We start from the raw sequence: 24614 nt of genomic DNA on the forward strand, positions 1-24614 counted from the left end.
CCTGCTACCTCCAGATATCTGGCTACTACTTGGCAATGCAGGCTCTACCCAATATTTTCTTGAAATATTTGCTCACTGCGGCTTTTGTGTACAGTTCTAGCTAGTGCGATGATACCCATGGGTCCCTCCATTTCAGCATACCATTAAATTAAGCAATACATTTCCCCTCATGAGTAGATCCTTCTTTGTTTTTAAACGTCATTTAATGGTAGTATTTGCATCAGTAACACCAAACCACAAATAGTAACATAGGCTTCCAACATTCTGCATCAAGTGTATACATAAGTAATGAGACATACAACAATTAAATATTTTGGGGAGCAATCAAGTAGAGGAAGAACATTAAAACAGTAAAATGAAATTTAGCTAAAAGTGGACGCTGACCATCCAAATGTAAAAACTATGAAAGATTGAGCAGAACGAAAAACACCGGTTTCGACAAAATGAGTGCCAAACCGGTAGCCCCCGCAACTGGGATCAGTTGAAAGGGGGGTTAGGTGGTGCACGGGTAGTGGATTCAGGAGAGGCTGGCACTGAGACTGGAGTAGTTGTTAATGAATAATCTCGAAACGGCTGCCATATATCCCTGAGTCTAGAGGTTATCGGTTGCAGGGAGGCATACAATTCAGAGTTTGCATCATAGTGTGATGCCTTGTAACCATGCACTGATAGTGGGAATTGCGTGACTGCCCCAGTGCAGCGCCAACTGCCACTTAGCCAAGAGTAGCACAATGGCGGGTAGCCACCTCGAGCCAGTGGGTAACATTTTGATGTATCCTAGGAAAGCCATCTTAGTATCTGGGTCCATGGGATGTTCAAGTATAAGGGGCAGTGTAGCATAGATTTGTTCCCTATATGTTTTAATCTGCACACAATTTCACGTGAGATGAGCAAAGTCAACCCCCTCATCCTGCATTTTGGATAGTGATGTGGCCTAGCAGGCACCAGTTTTGCTAATGCCTTAAGGGTAGTATAGGCCCTGTGGAAAAATTTGTAGTGTAGGAGCTTATGTTGGAGACGAGTTTAGTCTGGGCACAATAGTAGTACTAAATCTTATCCCAAATGGAGTGACTCAAGTTCTGCTACCAGGCAGTACGTGATCGTCCAACACCTGTAGGGCGCAACAGCACCGAAAGGAGGTATAGGTGGGAGATAAGGTTTTGGTTGTCCTGTGCAGTAAGCACTATTGTGAGTGGTGTTAACTCTGGAGGTTCTTCGGGAGTAGGCAGATAAAACATCACAGACAGCTGGGGAGAATACAGAATGTGCATACCGAGACTGCGTGCAAGTGGGGAGAATACAAGCTATGCATACTGAGATACCGTGTGAGTTTAAACCAAGCCCAGCATGTGGTGGGCAAAGTCTGTATTTCTGTAGGATCCTGAGGGAGCTGGTGTGGAAGGGACTTGAGCATGTTCAGGTTTAAGAGATGGGAGTCTGGCATCTGGATTGTACCAGTAGCAGGCAACCTTTCATTGGGCCTCCAAGTAATATAGCTGCAGGTCAGGAACCCCGAATCCTCCACAATTGTATGGGAGTGTTAACGTACTCCACTTGATGCATGGGCAGCTTCCTGCCCATATCAACTTTGTAAGAAATCCTCTCAGCGTATCAAAAAAGTTGTTTGGTAAGACAATGGGGATATTCAGAAAGAGGTAAAGAAAGAGAGAGAACCACCATTTTAATGATAGCCACCCGCCCAGCCATCGTAAGAGGTATTGTCAGCGCACCATTGGAGCAGGAAGTCCAAGGAACATGGAGCATATCATCAAGTGAGAGGAAACATTTCCGATTTATTCCAGTCAATGGACAGGGCTGAAAATGATTCGAAACAGATCACTTCCCGTAATTGGAGGAAGGTTGGCAGCAGGATCCTGGACAAACAGTAGCACGTCAGCATACAAGGACGCTAGCAGCCTCCTGCTGGGGAAACCAAGGCCTCTCTCTAAGTGTTGGTCTTGTAATTGGTGAACTAAGGGATCCATAGCAATGATCATAAGTAGAGGAGAGAAAAGACAGCCTTGTCTGGGGCCTCTCATTAATTTGAAGGGTTCAGGAAATGCGACTGAGGTGAGCCAAAGGGTCATTTTATAGCATTAGAATGAGCTGTCTAAAACCATTGGGGATACTAAGTTTAGCTAATGTGGCAATGGGGAAGGACCATTCAAGGGAGTCAAATGCTTTTTCAGTGTTGAATAGTACAGCCACTGTGGGGATAATAGGAGAAATCTGATTTATGACTGCAAAAATAGTACGGAGATTGATGGAAGTGGAACACTGTGGAATATAGCCAGAATGCATGGTGGAAGAATATGGTGCATCAGGAGCAAAGGACGCATGGCTGTTACCGAGGCGAAGATTTTATTGTTGTGATATAGGAGTAACAGTGGCCTGTATGGGGTACAACGGTGAGGGGATTTATTTGATTTTAGCAGTAGGTTAATAATGGCTTTGTGCATTGTTGGGGGGAGGATGCCTTTTTCTAAGGATTCTGCATAGACCTCTAGTAAATGTGGGGCCTGGATCGTCGTGAAGGCCATATAAAAATTGGCAGTAAAGCCATCCAGCCCTGGAGATTTTGAGCCGCTAAGGACATCGATCGATCGATTGTATAATTGCCTCACATGTGATGGAAGCTGCAAGAAAGTGTTGCTATCCTGGTTTAGGCCAAGCCATTGCTGCTTTGGCCAGAGCTGTTTTGTTGTTACCTAACCAGGATGTGTAGAGGCGTTTGCAGTAAGTTAAGAATTCCTCAACTATGGCCGTGCCATCAGTAATGTGAGCCGTCTGGCTGTTGTAGCTGGGTTACACAAATAATATGATCTGAGGGTTTAAGCAGGTTGGCCAGTGTCCAGCTACGTCTCTCTCCTCTGCAATATTGCTGTGCATTTGCGTATTTGCCCAGGTAGTTAACTTTCTGCAAGGCCGGGTCTCCAAATTCCCGGAGTAATTCAGTCCTAGTGTGGTAGGAGGTGCGGGCTACTGTTGACACAAAAATGGGTCGATGTTGCGAAGTTTCCCCTCCACTTGGGTTATATCGTTACGTATACTTCGCAGCACTCCAGCTTGTTTGGTGATGCAAATGCCCCTGTTAAAGGCGTTGAAGGCCTCCCAAAGTGTATAGTAAGTCTGCACTGTCCCAGTGTTTATTGCAAAATAGTCTAGTTTAGCTTGGCGTACCTCCATGTGTAGGACCTTGTTAAGGAGTGCGCTTGCCAGGAATGGCCATGGTCGAAATATTAGGCTGCTGCTGGGTATTGTCAATTTGGCCAATGTGGTGCGATAAAGTGCGAGGAAGAAATGCGATGTCAGTAAACCACAACAACATTTAATGAGGCACATACCAATAGTCTACGCAAGCCCAGATGTTATTTGGAGCAGAGTAATATATATAGTCTCTCCCAGATGGGTGTTGAGACCACCATACATCGACCAGTTGAAAGGTGTAAAGGAGGTCTGTAAGAGTGCTTAGCAAGCCTGACTTTGACACCGCCATGGAGCTGGTGGAATCTAGCAGTGGAGTACGAGTGATGTTAAGTCCCCACGCAACAATACATAATCAGCCGGATGACTGTGTTTCAAAGCAGAGAAGTTGTGGAAAAGGTCAGGGGCATCAATGGGGTGTAAACATTAACCAGCAATGTTAATTTGTCAGCGAGCTTCCCCAGAACCAGTATGTAGGGTCTTCAGTAGATCCTTTAAATGAATTTGGTGATGCTTTGTTCGAGCATCTTTTGTTTAGCAGGCCTCCTTCATTGTGAATGTCCCCTGATTGGGATCACCCTCCCAGAGAAACTCAATTTGACTGATAAATTCTGGACCGCTCCTGGTGTCATCTTCCTCAGTCATTGTTCCAATAACTGCCTTCTTTAAGACTTTTATTTTCTCTTTCAGGGGCCTCCATTCTCCAAGGAATAAGTCATTCTCAGTCTCCAAGAACCTAATGGAAGTGGTGTAGGAAACTGGCCTGGTGTGTGGTGAACATCTATGGTATTATCACCTTCACCAGGTCCAGGTATCCCCTACCAGTGAGGTGTAGGAAGTGTTTAGGAAGCCAGGGCTCTCTAGAGGTAGCTGTGGATGAGCAGCCAAGACTTTTGTAGGAGACATGCAAAGCTTATGCAATACCACTACAGTCACACAGCACTTACACACATGAAAGACCTAAACAGCATTACAAAAATGAAGGTACTTTATTATAGTCATACAATTACTAAAATGCTGTATAGGCAATACTCCACTAGGAGGTGAGTAAACACACTATTATATACACATTTGAAGTCAGTGATTAGCATAGAAATCAATAGCAAAGAGGAAAGCAGTAGCAAATAGTGAAGGTCCTAGGGGAAGACCAAACCATATACTAAGTAAGTGGAATGTGAAAGGCAGTCCCCCACCCAAGGAAGTGGATTAAATTGAGCGGAGCTAGAGGAACTAGGAACCCCAAAAGGTAAGTACCAGGGTGCCCCCCAGCGACCAGAAGAGAGAGTAAGTTCCTGGTTTATCCCCTAACCCACAGGAGAACTTTGGAAAAGGAGTGTGCAAGACCCAAACAAGACTGGAACAAACCAAAGGTAGATCCTGACAGAAGAGGTCCTGCAAAAGAAGGGGACCAAGTCCAATTCAAATTGGAGTGTCTGGCTTTGGCAGGAGCCACTACCCACCCTTCTGTGAATGCAGGACCAGGTTACGGTGGATAAAGAAGGTCTGCAGTGCAGCACAGGAGCAGAAGTGATGCAGTCAGCCAGTGGTGCTGGAAAGCTACCACTAAGCCTTTGCAAGAGTCCGCAAAGAAGGTTTTGCAAGGCTGAAGAGGACCAGCAAGGCCCAGGGGACTCGACCCAAGGAGGGGAGTCCGAGGTGACCATCAGCAGCTGGGAGAGTCACAAGAAGAGAAGGCATCCCTCACAGGCGACCCACAGGCAGCAAGCACAGAAGTCGCAGTGAGGCCCACTCTGCACACCGGGAGAGGAGTCGCTGGAGCAGCAGGCAGGAGAGTGTGCTTTGTAGGGAAGAGTGCTGGAGGCCGGTGCTACGCGGAGCCTGAAGAGCCCTTGAAGGAGGAACAAACAAGCCTTGGTAGCTGCAAGAGTCGTGGTGCACTGGGGTACTGTCCTGTGAGGAGAGCCAAGGGCTTGCCGTCTCCCAAGTTGGATAGCTGGTAGAGAGGACCAAGCGGACCACTCCAGACCACCACCTGTGATGAGGGATCCTAGCAGCTCCCGAGGAGAGGAGATCCACTGAGCTGGTCATTGTTGCAGCTGGTGCCTGCTGATGCAGGGGAGTCGTCGCTGGAGTTGCAGATTTTCGGTTCCTGGAGGGTCCACTTGCAGTTCCGGTGGCCAGAAGATGAAGTAAATGATGCAGAGGAGTCCTGCTGGAATCTTGCACATCCAATCTGAAGACCCACCCTGGAGGGAAACCCTAAATAGCCCAGGAACGGGGATTGGTCACTTAGCAGGGTGACCACTAATCAGGAGGGGGCTGTGATGTCACCTATCAGGAGGGGTCTGTGTTGTCATCTGCCTCACCTGGCCACTCAGATGTTCCCAGGGGCCTCTGCCCACCTTGGATTATAGATGGCAGAATCAAGTGGCCACCTGGCGGAGCTCTAGGTACCACCCCTGGGTCCGGTGATGGACAGGGGAGTGGTCACTCCCCTTTCCATTGTCCGGTTTCGTGGCAGAGCAGGGACCAGGGGTCCCTGGACTGGTGCAAACTGGTTTATGCAAGTAGGGCACCAAATGTGCCCTTCAACATACCGGTGGCTTGGGAAGGCTACCCCTCCCAAGCAATGTAACACCTATTTCCAAAGAGAGAGGGTGTTGCCTTCCTCTCCCAAAGGAAATCCTTTGTTCTGCCTTCCTCTGCTTGAGCTGGTCAAGCCGCAGGAGGGCAGAAACCTGTCTGAGGGGTGGCAGCAGTGCGGGCTGCCTGGAAAAACCGAGAAGACTGGTATGAGCAATGCTGGGGGGGTCCTTTAAGGAGCCCCCAGAGTGCATGGAATCATACAACCAATAGTGGCAACAGTATTGGAGTATGATTCTGACATGTTTGCTCCAAACATGCCCAGGTTCGGAGTTACCATTACGTAGCTGGACACAGGTAGTGATTGACCTGTGTACAGTAAACCGGTGAAACGGCTTCCCCAGACTTATGAAGTCCAGGGAAATGGAGCTGGGTTTCATAGGGGCACCTCTGCACATACAGGGGTGCCCTCACACACAGGTACCTGCACCCTGCCCTCTTGGCAAGGAGGGGCTGCCATAGGGTGACTTACAGTGCGCTGGTGCAGTGACCTGTAGTGAAAGAGTGCATGCACCTTTTCACGCAGGCTGCAGTGGTGTAGGCCTGCAGACACATTTTGCATGGGTGGCACAATACATGCTGCAGCCCACGGGCGTACCCCTGGTGCCCAATGCTCTGGGTACCTAAGTACCATATACTAGGGTCTTATATGGGGTCACCGGTATGCCAATTGTGGAGTGTGCTAAACACTAAGCAAGCAAATTTAGAGGGAGAGAGCACAGTCACTGGGGTCTTGGTTAGCAGGATCCCAGTGAACACAGTCAAAAATACAGTGACAGGCAAAAAGTGGGGGGTAACCGTGCCAAAAAGAGGATACTTTCCTGCAAATGGCTGGTCCACTATTTTGTCTTTTAGCAGCAGGACACCTAGCTCCTTAGCTAATTGTCAAGGCCTCGAGCAGAGATCTGCGTTTCCCTGAGTCTGGATTCCCTGGAAAGAATAAATCGTCTTAGTAATGCAATTTCCCCCAAACTTGCTAAGCCTACTCTGCTGGGGCATGCATGTTAAGGCCTTGAAAAAGCAGAAAACCAGGCTCTTCATGGCCAGGGCCTGAGATGACCACTGTCCTGCAGGTCCTAACCTCGGTAGAGGACACCAGAATCTTCAACCTCGAGGTTGAAGAGGAAGCACAAGAAATAGAAGGGTCATGAGGACTCTGAAGCATCATCAGTACAAATGTAGGGCCCAGACATGATCCTCGACCCTGTGGGGTTTGTCTTTCAAGCTCGAAACGGTGTACTTTCCAAACCCAGTAGAAACGGCGGCTGTAGCCACAGTGATCTGATGCGGACTCTGAGGCCCTTGATGCCACAGGAACCAATACCTAGGCCTCGGGCTTCACTGGCCCTTCCAAATTGTCCATCTTCCAGATCGGCCCTGCATCATTCCTGAACGTCATATTTAACCTCTTTTCGTAGGCCCCTTGGCGCACCTTCAGTATCTATGGGTCCTTTAGGCGTGACGTCTTTCTGCCGACAGGTTTGCCCTGTATGCTATTCACCCTGCTTTTTCCCTTTCCTTTAGCACCGGTGCTTCATCGGCACCAATGCTGATTCCATTTTACGTGCTGACATCACTTCCTCTGGATTTAAGCCACCCCTCCCGATGCCAAATCAAACCACTCTAATACCAGTCCGAGGCGCTGACCTTAATGACAGCTTTGGCGCTATGGGCTCCCTCTTCTACTTCAGGACCGTCAGGTCTCTAGCCCTAGGGCCTTTCATTAATCGGATCCTGCAAATGTGTATTCAAAGTTGTAATTGAAGATTGTAATTGAAGATCGTTTGTTCTTCTGTTTGTTCTGTCACAGCACATTTCCCCTCGTGCTGAAAAAATAGTTATGTGTACATTTCAACAGACACCTGTGATCTTCCTTCATCTTATAACCCCTAGTGTTGAACATCAATAACTCCAAGTTTTAATGTTTTTCATTCAGAGGTGATGCAGCACAAACAGAGCGTGCCAAGTCTGCAGCTGATAAAGAAGAAAACTTGTTTGTTACAGGATTGCTTCTTGGTATGTAAGAAAGCTATACTTTATATCATATCTGCATTATTCCATGCCGTCAGATTTTTGTTAATGTTTTTTTTAATGTGAAATCCTTGTCTGTATCTGTACAGCAGCCAACAAATAGCCGGAATTTAATGAAACAACCAAATTGCAAAAATCTCCCCCTCATCCATTTGTTTCTCCAGTGTACAAAACGTAGAATTTAAAATATGAAAATAAGCCTTCAGTGCGTGGATTTCAAACGCATTTAGTGTAGTTTTTTATTAGATTTCAAAACATCAGTGTACATGAATACAGAACAAAACACATCAGATGTCTCTATCGGTTACATGCAGAGAGAAATAATATGTTACTTAAGTTACTATTTATTATTATTTTTGTAAACAGAAGGGTATGGATAATCAACAACTACACAAAGTTCAGACCAGACCATCTCCCCTGGCCAAGGCAGGAATCAGGGGAAGCATACATGATGTGATCATAACAAATGCAAGCAGCACAATCTCTCATTGACAAGATACCTATGGGTTGACAGTCATACAACATGCACCGCACCTCGTAGCAGTTTACATCAGTCACTTGGCATGTCTTTATTTAGCAAGTAGGATGGCAGTGGGCCCCTAGTCCGAGGGCTAGTGGAGTAGTAACTATCCAGTTGCTCATTCCAGTTATTCACATCATTCAGTCACGCCTTTACAGTAGGAGCTATGTTGCTCCCCCCAGGTGCAGGCCACAGTACCAACAGTATAGTGAAAGATATAAACCATCCCACGCTACATGGTTTATTAATGGTACATCTCAATAGGGCAAGTATAGGGGAAAGCTACAGAACCACCTCAGTCATATTCAAGAGGGACTAGAACACCTTGCACCAAAATCTACTAACCAGCGGGCAGCACCCAGCAAGATGAATAAAATCAGTACCTGGAGCATTACATCTTGCACAGGTGGAGTCCACCGCCAATTTGCTTTTGAAAAGGGGGAAAGTGGTGCACCTGGGGGACAAATATAAAATGATGTAGGTGTAACTGACCATTAAGCGACACAGTGCCAATTTGGCCACAGCAATAAGACTACTTCTTATCTGAGATCGCACATCCCAAATCAGCCTCCCACAGCGCCTTAGCTTTGCGTACCACAATGGAGGGGCCTCCGTTTACATTGTAAAGTAAAGTTTAATCATCAGGTTTTTGTAAGTTTATTAATGATCAGTGTCAGTATCTTACAGGGATAAGGTTCCTGAGGGAAGGTCGGGTAATTCTCCTTACACAATGCAAGTCGAAAATACATGAAGGTATCTACTGCAGAGTAGTTCATCCTACCTGTGATACCCAAGTAGTCTAAGAATTAACTATTTAGAAAAATATCCCCGATTTAGTTTAGCCCCCTTGTCTGTAGCCTCTGAAGCGACGATACGTCTTTGGTGTGGTGAATTATCGGGTACTGAGTCAGATTGTTGCGGTGCATAGAATATTGGACTGGCTAAACATCTATGAAGCTTCTGCCAATGCTGCTGTGTGCAGCAACCAAATTGATCTCTCCACAGCCGTAACAGGGCGACCGATCAGTCAATGCACCTGAGGGGGAAGTAAGTGCTGTGTTGAGTTCTGTCGCTAGATGCACCATATGCCTGTGTGTTTTAACCAGTGCGAAGTGTGATTGAGCAGAGCTAAACTAAAGCTCAAAATCCGGAGCCGTAAGACCTCCCTTCTTGTAGGCCAATGCCAGCGTTTCCCAGTGGTCCCTGGGCTGCATGCCGATGCAGACCAGGTAGGTCATATCTTAAAGAATTGCTGGTTCCGGGGGAGTGGTACTTTGTAGAGTAGATAAAGCAGGTTAGGCAGGATGATCATTTTCATCAGGGCTAATTTACCCATCAGAGAAAGAGAGGTGCCTCCATCATTTGATCTGCTGTTCTAGGTTTGCCATGGGCGCCCCTCGTCGTTTTCAGTTAGAACAGTATTATTGTCCCCACTATCCTATACTCCCCAAGGTATTAGTTAAGTGACATTGTGCATCCGGGGAGAGGAAAGTCCAGTGACTTTCACTTTTTACACTAATTAGTTATAGTGACAAAAACCACAATTCCCTGAATGCAGTTTTTCTTCAGTCAAAGCCTTCCGACGATGTCATTCCTGTTCCTGTTCATGCAATAGCTTTGAAGACTGGTTTGAGGTCTACTCTCATTACTCCTTATGAACATGACATGCCTCCGAGAGAACTATCCCTTTCCCATCGTGTCCTGGCTGCCTTTGTGTGCATGTGTATATTTATTTCTGCAGTTGCTTTTTGCTTCCTTGTGACCGGTCTTGTTGCACAGATCCCAAACCTTGGCCGTTTGCGGTGCACACAGAAGAAAATAGTAGTACAACACGTAAGGGGCAGTTCAATGTGATATGTGCATGCACAGTTCATAGTGTATTGTTCAGCATGCTTGTTTCCATACTTTAGGGGGACAAGACAGAGGTCCAGCTCAACAGAAGAAAAAAGAGCAGTACAGGCAAGACCTGATGGAACAAATAGCAGAGCAACAGAGGAACAAGAAACGGTAACGTCACATTGCTTTCATTCGTGTATCCAAAGGAAGCAATTGCAGAGCAGAATCCGAAGCAGTTTGAGCCGAATTTGAGGCAGATTTTTCAGCAGAGCTACAAGAAACCAAAAACGTTAAATATTGATGTTTTTGTGTGGTGAAAGGAGCTCCGTGAGATGGTGCCCTTTATAAGCATGGCTCTTATATTCTCCATCTACCCTGAGCGTCGAGTAAAACGTCTGGGTGGGGGCGGGGGAAATTACCACCCCGAATGTTTTTAAATCAGTTCTAAATCCCATGATTTTGTTAAAACATAATGCACAATTACCTATCACAGCTTCTTTTTTTGTTTTTTTTGTTGTTGTTTTAGCCTGGACATATAAAGTGTGATGACACTTACAGAATAAAGAGAGGTCAACCAAAGTAATATTGTTTCTGAACGAGAACAGTTGGAACTAGGGTTGTCACCTGGCCGGTTTTATACCGGTATTTTAATGTCGAAAACTTAAACAAGCCTCAGCTGGTATCACTGAAGTGTATCAATCCATACTCCAAACAGTACATATAAGAAGAAAAGGCTTTAAATTGTGTTCTTCAGCTGCACTAATGACCTCTGACATGAAGTTAACAAAGACAGACCATGTTAAACATCAATACAGACGGCTTCATATAAAGTTCTATTTAAGAAACATGTCCGGGCCTCTGCAGAAAGTTAAAACATGACTAGACGGTCGGCATTTTTCTCTGGGAGGGTGGCAATCCTAGTTGGAACTGTAACTGATCTTCCCAACCAGTAGTACCCCAGTGATCCCGTTAACTAACCCTTGAACTTTGACGGTGAAACCCATTACTTTATCTCTCTTAAATCAGAATGTTTTCGAGCCTGTAATTACTTTTGAATGGCGGATTTGTGGTTTATCGCACATTCTCAAACCCAATGTGTTGCCCTTCCTTTCACTCAGGAAGGCTGCGAAATTGCAATAAATGACTTATTTGTCAGAGCAGGCTTGATACACTTGCACATTTTGTTTGATATCTGTGTCCATTAAGAAGCTGTGCAGTGGTTAAAGAGATGACACACAGTTTTCTAAAGGAGGCTGCAAACTCTGTTGCACCTACAGTGAGGTGACATTGTCCAGAGGCCCGAGTTAGATTTCATCTGTAGCTTCTTACTGAATAAATATTGTAAAACTGCTTGGACCGTATAGCATCGCATTAAAGCACTAGGATGTCTGATTTTTGTTTTTTTTGAACAATTTAAAATGTTCTATATTTCATTTTAAAAGCAAGAGCATTGTTAAAACATTGATTATTTTGTTAGATCACTGTGTCATTCTGTAGCTGAGTTCCGAACCTACTTGTAGGTGGAGTAAGATCTGCCTGTTCAATTTATATATGTTGGTAGAGTCAAACGTACAAAGCAAGTAACTTGGGTATTCAGTTGCAGTGCAGTGTTTCCTAACATCTTGAATCCCCCTTAGAAATCAATGCCAACCCCAGAAATTGACGGTATACTCCAGCTAGATGTACTTCACCTCAAGCTTTGACCACATATCAAAGCACTCTTGTTCGATATAGAGCACACAGTACTATTAGCATCCTTTGAAACTACTGCTTCTCACACCTGCTTATCAAATGTAGAACACCTCCCCTCCACAAATAATTTTAATTCTAGATTAGCTGCTAAGCACCAGAAGGATATTACATCTTATTACAAAGATGTATTTTATACATGACATCTTTACGCAGAGCTGCCAGAAAGTCCTGAGCAAGGGCAAAAAGATGCAGTGTCTCGAAATGCAGATTTTATTTTTTTGGATGCAATATTTTGTGAATATGTGGATTATGTGTCTAGAAGAGTTTATACACTATGAATAAAAGAAGATATGAAGACACCTGCATACTGTTTTGGCAGGTCATATATTTGGGACATTTAAACTTGTAAAGTGCATCTATACCTTTGGTGGCCATACACTATAAAAATCAGAAAAATAAATAAATACATGCTTTTCTTGAAATATGTATAGGTTAGAACCCTTGCAATGTAGCGTTGCGCATAAAGCTGATCTCGCTTCTTTCCCAGTCTTTCAGTAGACGAGTGGTAAGACACATCACTACTCTTATGTGTTTGCTACTTGGTAGTTCTAAAATATGCTTAAACCTGGGTAGAGTTCTGTTCTTTATCGCAGTGCTGAGTCATGAAGCGTTTTAGAGAAAGTCTATGGATTAATCCTACATAGGCCTTTTAGTCCCTGTTACTTGCACTCTGGGCATTTGAAAGAAAACATTATTGTAGGTACGCTTGCACCCCTCTGGCTCTTCTCTTGTTTTGAGGATGTCATACTTTTTTCTTGTACCCACCTCCTTGCTGAAGGTAATTTATTAGAAGTGATATAATTTTTCTAAAATACTTTTCTGAACGTAGTCAGAGTGTTCATATGGAAAAAGATAGTTTGTTGAAGTGTGATGACTTTAAAGAGGATTTTGACCCTTTACCAGGATTGGTAATACTTTCCGGAAAACAATTATCCTTCATGTCTTAAAGTTAATACCACATCGCCTGGCTTGCGTGCAGAACCACAGAGACTCCATACCTCACAAGCCATTTGGTTTCATTTTTAAGGCGCACTTAATGTATTAACGAGGACTTGCCTGGTACCAAGTGATTCATTGGGGGCCAGATGCAGCTGACAGGGCCAAGGGAAGAGTTACCCACTGACCAGAGGCTCAAGACTCTTCTGTTACCAAACTTTCACTTGCTTGAGCAGCTTTCTTTGCACCGTTGTGCCCAAGCGACCACATTCTTAATCGATCACTGAATATTCACTTTTCAGGACCGGATCTAATTAACCTTCCAGTGCCATATCTGTCACTTGTATGGGGGGGGCGAGGGTCCACATTCTTCATATAAACAACACAGTCCTGATGATGGTCTTGTGTATGTTCACCAAGTGTGACCAAAACATTGACGCATAACTCATCTTTCCTCTGGACATGTGATAACACCCATAAGAGTCTTGTTTTTGGCAAAAAGTTATACAGTACATTGGCATATGTCAAGCAAACTTTGAGACTTGGGCAACAACGTAATATACTCTGTCATTGTACCATATGAGATTATTTGTTGAGAACGCCTGTATTATTTTTTTTAAAGTATTTTAAAATATTTTTTAATGTTTGCTTTTTTCGAATTCAGATTTAAAAACATATAACCTGCTTATATGATTGCTCTCTTTCTCTTCAAATCTTATTATATATATTAAGTAATAACCATTTTATTTGAGATGCCACTCACAGGCATCACTAAATAATAAGAATTGCTTCCAAGTGAATCCCTTGTTTCCACTGTTACCTACCTTATTACATTTACCCAAGCCCAGAAGAATATATTGGTTTGCCCTTTTGTGTATTACATATATCATTTTAGTCGGCTCAAATGTGAAACCTGAAATGTGTTAATAAGTAATGTGCATGACATAAAAGTTATGAAACACAACCTAACTGAGCAATTCATTCTGCATACAAGGTATCTAAAAAGTTATTTTGATTTGTAAAGGAGTACTATTAATTGGTGTTCCCTAATAAAATAATTAGCCACATTCATTGCAAAGAAGTGGCCTCCCGTCGTTTACTAGAAACATGCCCTTGCACACCTTTCCAGTTGTGCCCTCCTGCAATGTTTGTGAATTGTATAAAGCTGGAAGTGTAAATCTCTGCTTACTCTTTTTCTGGATGTTTTTTGTGCATAGGTTTTCAAGTGCTGATTCAAACCAGCAGTTTTAGAAACAGTCTTTGCTTTCACCACAGATGTCTTCAATTCCTATATGGTTATTAAATGGCGGGAGCCTTAGGCTAGGAATATCCACTTTTTTTATTGGAAGGTGTTTTCCTAAAATTTCTATCAAAGCTAATAATGCGAAGTCGCACGTTTAAGGAGCACATAATCGTTTATGGTTCCATTATGGCCTTACATAATAGGAAGGTTTCTCTTTGCTTCTACAATGTGCAGTGAACGTCAGTGATTGAAAGGCGTGATGGGAAATTATTCCAAACAAGGTGACTTTAACTTAATTAGGCTTCCTCTAAATCTGCACAGACATACGAGTACACACATACATTTGATAAACCACACATATCAAATGATGACGAGCCTCTAAGAATACAATATTTATAACTGGTAACATTTTATCTGATAGAGACTTCTAAATTGATCAACCTCTCCACTGTGTTGTATGCATTTTTGTAGCTCTTATTTAGTGTGCAGTGTATTTTGCCTCCCAAGCTTCTGAGTTTTGTATCTTCTTGCCACTTTCCCAGCATCACTTGATATGTTGGATTTATGAATTGTGCAAAGGTGTATTTTATTAATTAATAGATGCAGAATAAATTAACATTCTATATTTTTTGCACTTTTTCTGTGTTCCCTTTTCTTAGAGAAAAAGAACTTGAGCTCAAAGTGGCAGCTTCTGGAGCTACAGATCCAGAGAAGCAGGTAAGACGCATATAATTTTACAGCCCTAGTACAGTCGCATGCACACCTCCCCATCCTTCTAGAATTCACATACAAAATGAATATGTATTTGTTTGAGAAATTGCGTTGTTGGTTGAATGGGGTGTTAACCCTACTCAAGAAACATCCAGCCTTCCTGTTAGGCTGAACCACAGAAGTCACTAAATTAAACTGTTCTTAACTCTCTGGTAGCTTGGCACAAAAGCAGTCAGGCTTAACTTAGAGGCAATGTGTAAAGCATTTATGCAGCACACAAACAGTAATAAATTGAAAAAATAAAACAAGAAAAATCCCACATTGGTTTAGGAAAATAGAGAACATTTTTAATAAATTATTTGACACCAAAATTACAAAAATCCAATCAGTAGAACCAGAATTCTGATTTTTTTTAATGTAAAAACTAGCGCTGAAAAGATCAGAGTGCCAACTGCAGACATGTAGCAAGACCGAGTCAAAGTCAGAAAATATGGCTGACAGTGATGGAGCATGAGTCATATACGAGAAGTGGATTGAGCCCGGTCGGCGCTTACCTTCAGACATAAAAGAAATTCTGAGAAAAATGTTCTGAGAAGGAAATGTTCAGCAGGGCAAGGCTGCAGGCGGTATCCGAGGAGGGAACATTGTCATGGTGGAGCCACCAGACGATATTGTATTGAAGATTTCTATGTTCTGATTTAGTCTCTTTTTTGAAAGTTGAAAATCTCCAGCTGGACGAGGCAGGAGGCTGTAGCCGACGAGAGTTCCAGGAGGCCATATACCCTTTTAGGGAAGGACTGCTGAACTGGATTTGCTGATGCAGAGAAGATCCTAGCGGGAGCCACTGCGAAGTCAAGCCAACCTGCGGTGCACCTTGGATGGATAGACAAGCATTTTGATACTGGTCTCCTCTCAGTTCTCAGAGTAGCTTTTAGCCACCAATGTTCTAAGTCTCAAATTTGGGTTTTGGCTACTTGGGCACCTTTAGCACTGCAACCAAGAGTTTGATTCTGGAGGAGTATCACTTGGGACAGTTAGGACTCGCTCTGGCTGGGTTTAGGTGCGGGTTCTAGATGGTTGAAGCTTTTTCTGTCCCTGAGGCTCTGTTCAGGAGACCAGCTAGCTTGGAGTCACTCTGGTAGTCCTGAATGGGTTCAAGTGGTGAAACGGATCTCAAACAGCAAGGCAGGCTTCTGTGGGTTTAAGGCAGTTTCCAGAAAGCAAAACAGTCCTTCCAGGTGCATCAAACAGCAGGCAGTCGTACTCTGAGAGTCCTTCTACAAAGTGAACTGACGAGTGGGTCTGAGGGTCCTATGTGTATACCTGGTGCGCTTCTTTAAGGTAGGAAAGATTTCTAGAAGATTCCCTTTGAAGTGCTTGAAGTTTGCTGTCCTTGCCCTGGCACTAATTTAGCTTCGTGAACAATGCAGAGGTGAAAAGTCCTTTGTGTGAAGGCAGATCACAACCTATTCAGTTGCAAGTGAGGCTAGACCGAGCTTCGCCCCACCACCTCCCATCCTGCCCGTTGATGGCCCATCTCCACACACCTAATTCCTCTATTGTGTGGCTGTCTGTGAGGAAGAAACAAAGCCCAACTGCCAACTATACTCAATCTTGTAACCTAAGACAGGCTTCAGCTGCCATATCCATAGCTATGTGGTGCCTGCAACCTGTCTTAGGTTACGTGATCAGATCTGCAGAAAAATGTCAACTTTCTAAAAGTGGTATTTTCAAAATTTTAACTGAAAATCCAATATTACTATTAAAGAGACTTGCAATTACAATTGTTTACCTGTTCCCCATCAAAAGGTAGCACTCAATAAATATAATAAGGCAACCCAGTGTTGAACTGTGGGAGAGATAGGCTTCACAGTAGTGGGGGAGGGGAGGGGTTTCACTACCAGGGCATGTAAAACGTAAATGTACAATGGCCAGCCTTTTAGTTACGATGCACCCTACCTATGGGCTATCAAGGGCCTACCTTAGGGGTCTGCAATAAAAGGAAGGTTTAAGGGGTGGCAAGGTGGTTGTATTGTCAAGTCGATTTGACAGCTTAAAACTGCATTCAGGCTGCAATGACAGTCCTGGGACATGTTTTAAGGGGGCTACCTAAGTGGGTGGCAACATAGGTACTGAGAGCCCACTGGTAGCATTTAATTTACAGGCCCTGGATACATGGTATACCACTCTACAAGGGACTTATAATTAATTTAAATATGTTAATCAGATGTAGGCCAGTTTTACCATGTTTTAGAAAGTGAGGGCAAGCGCTTTAGTACTGTTAGCAATGTTAAAGTGTGCAGACTCTTAAGGTCAGTGTTAGAAATGGGGTTTTTGGTTGGCAGTCAGGTTACCCCCTGTCCAAGCAAAAGCCCTCACTTTAGTCAGGGTAAGTCACACACAATCCAAGATTATCCTGTGCCCACCCTCTGGTAGCTTGGCACGAGCAGTCAGGCTTAACTTAGAAGGCAATGTGTAAAGTATTTGTGCAATAAATCATACAATACCACCATATAGCACCACAAAAATACACCACACAGTGTTTATAAAAATATATAATATTTATCAGGATAATTGTAGGTCAAAAAGAAAGTTGCAATGGGAAATTGTAGAGATATCACTGAAAAGTGATATAAAGTGTCTTAAGTCTTTAGAATATAAACAAAGTCTCTTTCAAGCACAAGTACCTGGTTTAGCGTGGAAAAATCTCCTCAGAGGGCCACAAGAGAAGAGGTGCGTGGAAAAAGGGTGTGTGCGTCGATTTCTCCCCAGCACACACGGACTTGCGTCGTTATTTTCCACGCGGGGAAGTCGGGCGTCGTTTTCCGGCGCGCGGACAGTCTCTTTCTGTGGATCGCGGGGATTACCAGATGTCCCGGGTCTGTGCGTGGATTTTCCTGCTTGTTCTCCGGCTGCGCGTCGGTCTGCGGGGCTGCGCGTCGAAATTACGATCTCACGGCAGGCGTTGCGTCGATTTCTCCTCTAGACTTCGATCTGTGGGGCTGCTCGTTGAAATTACGATCTCACGGCAGGCGTCGCGTCGATTTCTCCTCTAGAGGTCGGGCGGCGTTGTCCTTGCGAGGCCGTGCGTCGGATCTTCGATCGTCCCAAGAGCGTCGCGTCGATCAGCGTCGGAGTGCGGCGTTTTTCTCGCCGCGAAACAAGCTGTGCGTCGAAATTTTCGGCGCACAGAGCGTCCAAGTAAAAGAGAGAAGTCTTTTTGGTCCTGAGACTTCAAGGAACAGGAGGCAAGCTCTATCCAAGCCCTTGGATAGCACTTTCACAGCCAGACAAGAGTTCAGCAAGGCAGCAGGGCAACAGCAAGGCAGCAGTCCTTTGTAGAAAGCAGGCAGGTGAGTCCTTTGAGCAGCTAGGCAGTTCTTCTTGGCAGGATGTAGTTTCTGGTTCAGGTTTCTTCTCCAGCAAGTGTCTGATGAGGTAGGGCAGAGGCCCTGTTTTATACCCAATTGTGCCTTTGAAGTGGGGGAGACTTCAAAGAGTGGCTAAGAAGTGCACCAGGTCCCCTTTCAGTTCAATCCTGTCTGCCAGGGTCCCAGTAGGGGGTGTGGCAGTCCTTTGTGTGAGAGCAGGCCCTCCACCCTCCCAGCCCAGGAAGACCCATTCAAAATGCAGATGTATGCAAGTGAGGCTGAGTACCCTGTGTTTGGGGTGTGTCTGAGTGAATGCACAAGGAGCTGTCAACCAAGCCCAGCCAGACGTGGATTGTAAGGCACAGAAGGATTTAAGTGCAAAGAAATGCTCACTTTCTAAAAGTGGCATTTCTAGAATAGTAATATTAAATCCGACTTCACCAGTCAGTAGGATTTTGTATTACAATTCTGGCCATACTGAATATGACCTTCCTGCTCCTTTCAGATCAGCAGCTGCCACTTCAACAGTGTATGAGGGCAGCCCCAATGTTAGCCTATGAAGGGAGCAGGCCTCACAGTAGTGTGAAAATGAATTTAGGAGTTTTTACACTACCAGGGCATATAACTACATAGGTACATGTCCTGCCTTTTACTTACACAGCACCCTGCCCTAGGGGTTACCTAGGGCACACATTAAGGGTGACTTATATGTATAAAAAGGGGAGTTCTAGGCTTGGCAAGAACTTTTAAATGCCAAGTCGATGTGGCAGTGAAACTGCACACACAGGCCTTGCAATGGCAGGCCTGAGACAAGGAGAAGGGGCTACTTAAGTGGGTGGCACAACCAGTGCTGCTGGCCCACTAGTAGCATTTAATTTACCAGCCCTATGCACATAGAGTGCACCTTACTAGGGACTTATAAGTAAATTAATAGTCCAATCAGGTATGATTCCAGGTTACCACGTTTTAGGGGAGAGAGCATATGCACTTTAGCCCTGGTTAGCAGGGGTAAAGTGCGCAGAGTCTATAAACCAGCAAAAACAGTGTCCAAAAAGTGGAGGGAGGCAGGCAAAAAGTTAGGGGTGACTACCCTAAGGCTGTCAGGTCTAACAGTCAGCAAAAGCTTATTTCAGCAAAAAGTGGAGGGCAAAGGGTTTGGGAGAAGCCACCCTAGGGAGACAGGTCTAACAGTTAGGTTCTGAATCTTAAATATAAATGTAATTGTAAACTTTGAAATCTTTCTTAAATGAGAAAAATACGACCAAAGTAGTTAGTAGACTCATGCTGAATCTCCCAAATTTAAGCAGATTCCACTAATACTGCACATTCAGCACGTCTCACAGTACGTTTGCCTTTATATAATGGAACATGATTGTGCCACCTGGAACACAACAGATTTATTTTTCCCAAACCCCAGTGGGGAAGGTAGATCCTGACAAACCACTGGGCTTCTTTGAAGGACCATCTGCATAAGCTATTTATCTCATGACACAAAGTTTGTAATTTTATATTTTTAATGGGCAGTTTTGGAAAGAACTACTTTTCACCAAATGGAGACCAAAGTACTTTACTATGGCATAGTAAGCAGAATAATCTGGTCTTCAGATTAAAAGGGAAAGAATGACCGGAATCAAGACAGCACCAGGTAAGTAAAACTATCTTTTAAAGGACTGTTCTCCTTCGTGGGGCTTCACAGTTTAAGAAAGAGCAATGCCCTACAAGGACCCGTACTCTGCAAAACTGATTTTTTTGTTGTTGTTTTCATACAGTGTAGTGACATCAAACTTAGCAGCAGAAAACTAAGGCTTAACCAGGCATTCATTCATGCACGTGGTGTTGTGCCAATCCAAAACATTATCAGTGGCAAAAGTCAAGGAGTATACAGTCTTACATCAGTGTACCTCTATAGCCCAGGCCTCATCATGGAGACCGCCTCAGATATCAGGTAGTGTGGAAGGGGTTGCACTGGGGTGCCTCTTGGCGTTCATCTGTCCTCACCTCACAGCTACAGACAACTGTCAGTGGTGGTCTTCGGATCTCTAAGGATCTCTTTAGGAGGGTGTCATTCAGATCGGTAACTCAATAGTTTCTTCATCGTCCTCCGGATATTGCGTGAGGTAGAGTTTAGACGGATCCTTTGTCTCTTGGTCGGGATGTTGGGTGTAGGAGTTCTAAATGTTTTTCAAGTTGTCATTTACTGTAAAGTGTTTCTTGTATTTATGTTTTAGGCAGTGGCCCCGCCCTCAGTAACAAGCGATCGGGTAGTTGGCCAGTGGTGGTGCTTGTGTGAGGAGTTTGTTTATGGGTCTTGTTGATTTTCTCAGTCCAGACAAGTCAGTCCATACTGGGGTCTAGTCACTGGGAAGCTATTGTTTCAATGAATTGACTATATGAGTCCAATAGCTTGTCACCCCTGGGCAGTACCATGGCAGGTGTACAAACGTTACCTCTGGAGCCCAGCATAGGAAGCAGGTAACGTCTGCACGAAAACCGAAGAGGTACAGAGTTTTTAGGGTGTAATATGCTCTATGTAAGAACTTAAAATGGATGATTCGCAGTCTACGGCTGGAGGAACTTATGCTCTTTCGGGTACAATAAAACGTCCACACATTCAGGGTTATTTCCAAAGCAGTTTCCGCTTCATCCCCTGGGAGTGGAGAAGTGCAGAAAGGATTTACCTGCAGGGTTCGAGGAGGTGAGGAAAAGCACCCTGTGGTGGTAGGGCTTAAAAACACAGGTGGCAATAAAAGTAGCAGACAGCATATCACTTACTAAAAGCGTAAAAGAGCAGCACGGTGCGCAAGTGCACCAAAGAGCAGAGGCAAAACGGGTTTGGGATGCAGGGAATTCACTGCGCAGACTAGCAGTGGAGTCCCTGCGCTGAATTCCCTTTGGATAGAAATGGGGTTGCTGTAGGTCAGCTTAGCACACACTCCCCCGGCATGGTTGCCCCTTCACACCCGTAGGTCTGGTGTCTGCAGAGCACCACAACACACCGAATACAAATACCCGCAGCCCGCATGGAGCATTATTCAGGGTATGCATAAGCCAAGGTTGATATAACTTTCTTGCGCACACAGACGTGTCCCTGTGCAGTGTTACCAAGAACATAACTCGGTCTCGCATTCACGAACATCGTGGGGAAAGGAATACATCCAGGAAATGCCCAGGTGACAGCATGCCGGCGTGCAGGTTAGAAAACCGCAAACCCAACCTGGCGCGAGCAGTCGGGTCCGCAGAGTTGACCTCACCTGCCGTTCACATAATCTAATTCATCTGTTTACTTCCTATTGTATTCATTTCGTTTCCTAAATCGAATATAGCAGTTTTATCACATTATATTTGTAGTGCTGGGTTAGCGGCTTGGGACAATGATTTTTGTCTTTTATTTTCTATTTAAAACAATTTTATAAGTGGTTGGATTGTAAACGTAATTCCTGTGTTGTTGTTATTATTATTATTACGTGAAGTCTGTTTTCTAAAGTCCGAAATCAACAAAAACATTTACTCTGTTCCACTACAGATTAATGGATTTCACAAGCCTAACGGTGGGAATAGGGAGTACTTTAGCCCTTTTGAAATAATGTGAGAAATTAAGCAGAACTTCCTTATAAAAGACTACTCGTAGGCCCAGTCTAACACTTCCCGCGCCCCTTCCCTTCAGTGCTTGCCTGGCCGGCAGCATGGACGGCTGCACTGTTTTGAGGCCCCCAGAGGTGCCCAGTCTCGGCACTATAGGTAGTTCTCTAAACTTACCGCAGAGCTTGGCTACTCTGGCATCGTTTTTGGAAATGTTTTGAAATCTTGTAAAGCGGGAACCAAGAATGCAGCCGGATATAGAAAATTCGCGGTTTTCATTAATTACATAATGTACAGGTGTGACAGTGCTTCCTCAGCCATCCCCAGCATGAAGGAGTTGTAGGAGCACTGCCCCCTTACTAGGCCTCTTACATTTCTTTAGTATTTACCGAGCCGTTCTCATTGTTTACGTGGTGCCCTTGAGATCAGTGAAAGCTGTACGTCTGTGCAGGCCTCCAACTCTGTTCATGTACTCAGGGGGAGTGGGCGGTGTACATGCGGCCCAGTTTCATTAATGAGGAATGTTTTAGGCTGGTGTGGTGCCATAGGTGCTACACCCTAACAGTTGTTCGCTCATTGAATATTTCTGAAAGCCATGGAAACATTTAGTGTTTATTCAAACCACAGTCCACGCTGTTAGAGGGCTCACAAGCAGAAAAATATCCATCATTTCACACCACACAAGCGGAAAACAAAGGCTACTTTTTCCGGTATGGCAGATTTATGTCAATATTTGTTTGGGTCCCTTAGTGAGCCTGTGTTGGGGAGAACATCTCCAATATGTCTGGCGATTGTTCTTCCCCTGTCTTTCCATGTCTCAGCAGGTTCACCTCATTCGGTGTTTGATTCCAAGGAGTTACTTGAAGGGTAGTCTTCAAACACAATTTGTTCTCTTCATAGATAGGTGGCATGCAATGTAGACTCTGTGTGGCCATGCCAAAGATGATCAGACATTTGTACATTGCCCTTCTGGTGATGCTCTGAGCTTCTTGGCAGTTTAGAAGCTGTCAGGTTTTAGATGTGATGCACGGAGATTCGGTACCATGTACAAAGATGGCCGCATTTATTTTATGTCTCAGGGGGGTTTCCGTTCCAGGAGGGCGCTCAATGTTACTCCTTGTATATGTTGGGACAGTTCCAGGGCAGCTGGACTTGCATCTTGATTCAACATGTATTTGTCTCTACAAATTTGGGCTTTTGTTTATCTGCCCAGTAATCAAGTTCCACATAAGTGTGAATAACATTGTCATTTACTTTCGTCTCGTTTCACAAGTACAGATTAATTTATCAACCGGGACTGCTGAGCCTGCCTGCATGCACCCTGAGATTACTTGGTTATTTTAAATGATATTGTCACTGTGGTAATGTTTCTGCACCACTTAGTAGTCAGTAGCAAGGTTGAAGTCTCAAAACACTTCTTTTCTCAAGGCCACTGTGGTTATTTTTGTCATATATCCTACCTTAAAGTTTGAACGTTTACAGTCTGTTTTTTACATCTTTTACTCTGTGAATGCATTAACATCAACCAAAAGCATTCCTATGTTGTATTTGCCATGGATCTGCATGTTAATTATTTTTTTTGTGCTGTCTTGCAGCTAAGCGAAGAGAAGGTAAAATGCATTTCTTGCTGTTTTTCTAAAAGTCTATTACACAGTTTTGAAGTTTAAGTAGCTGTTAGCAATGTGATTCTTTCCCTCGCATGTACGAATCTGTTAAATTACTGAAGGGTCTTCAAAATGGCACAGTTCTTGCACAGTTGTGAACTTCTTAAGTTGCTGTGTTCACATTTAAATTAATCAGATAAAAGGCGGTACAGGCAATTATTACATTATACTATTTTAGAAAACAGCATGTACACGTTTCTTTAAGTATTTGCATGCTTTTGTATTACCTAAATGAGACAAGCTGTTTGTAATCTGCCTAGAACCTCGATGCAGACTGCAGCGCCCATGACTTGCTGCAGAGTCCTGTCGAGCAAGTGTTTAGAAATGTGGCACATTTACCCTCCCGAAGTCGATGTTTGGACACAAAATTTAGGTTTCGAGCGTTGGCAAAAAGGGAAATTGACGTTTCCCTCCCTCAAATCCCGGGATCACCGAGACGTTGTCTGTGCACTTTTCAACAATGCTAAACGTATCAGATATCGCTGCACACTTCGGTGTATGTTTAAAGTCAGACTTTGTATTTCATAGGCTCCTTGAGAGTCAGACATGGACGTATTTCCTGTACACAGAAAAGTAGGCAGTTTCTATTACAAACACAAAAGTATATGGCAAAGGATTTTGATGTTCCTGGCATAATTACATTCCTTGAGCATTGGCAATAAATTCCTTTTAATTATTCATTTAGCCATTTTAAATGGGAAGCACTAAATCTACATTTGTTGTTAATGAAAACAAACCAAATACTGCTGCAAACTATTTCAGCAGCTGAGGGTCTTGGCATTTTATTGTTGAAATGCCATTTCAAATAGTACATGCTGCTAGTTAAATTTTGGGGGTGTTTTGGAACAAGATATCTTTAGTCTTTTATTAGGATGAGGCTTTTATTAAATATTTAAGTTTCATAGATGAAATTTAAGTTTTCATGTTAGCCCATGTTTGGGAACTCTTCATTGCTGTTGCCTCTGCCATCCTCACAGCTTTACCCTGTAATTGGGACCAGTCACACAGAATTTCTGGAAATAGCTTAGGTCCAGTGAAGACAAAATGTGATTGAGACTTCTAGCCTCAGATTCCTTACCTTAGAATTTTCCCCAGGCGTCCGGCTGAATCCGGAAATTGTTCTTCAGTGTTACCCCTGCCCACCTGTAGGTGGCGAAGTCCAG

The 24614-nt window shown here is 44.1% G+C and overlaps 1 protein-coding gene across 2 annotated transcripts in view; it reads left to right on the forward strand.

The window, feature by feature from the left end:
* The window catches only part of CSPP1 (centrosome and spindle pole associated protein 1), a 976424-nt gene that overhangs the window by 282017 nt on the left and 669793 nt on the right, over positions 1-24614 (forward strand). The window contains exons 9-12 of one of the 2 annotated variants that reach the window (XM_069220290.1): positions 7745-7824; positions 10270-10366; positions 14786-14843; positions 23383-23397. In XM_069220290.1, coding sequence (XP_069076391.1) covers positions 7745-7824; positions 10270-10366; positions 14786-14843; positions 23383-23397 — 250 coding nt within the window. The remainder of the gene's footprint in view (positions 1-7744; positions 7825-10269; positions 10367-14785; positions 14844-23382; positions 23398-24614) is intronic. The other variant, XM_069220291.1, reaches the window with a different exon arrangement.

Source organism: Pleurodeles waltl, chromosome 2_2, assembly GCF_031143425.1.
Source record: "Pleurodeles waltl isolate 20211129_DDA chromosome 2_2, aPleWal1.hap1.20221129, whole genome shotgun sequence".
Classification (NCBI taxonomy): domain Eukaryota; kingdom Metazoa; phylum Chordata; class Amphibia; order Caudata; family Salamandridae; genus Pleurodeles; species Pleurodeles waltl.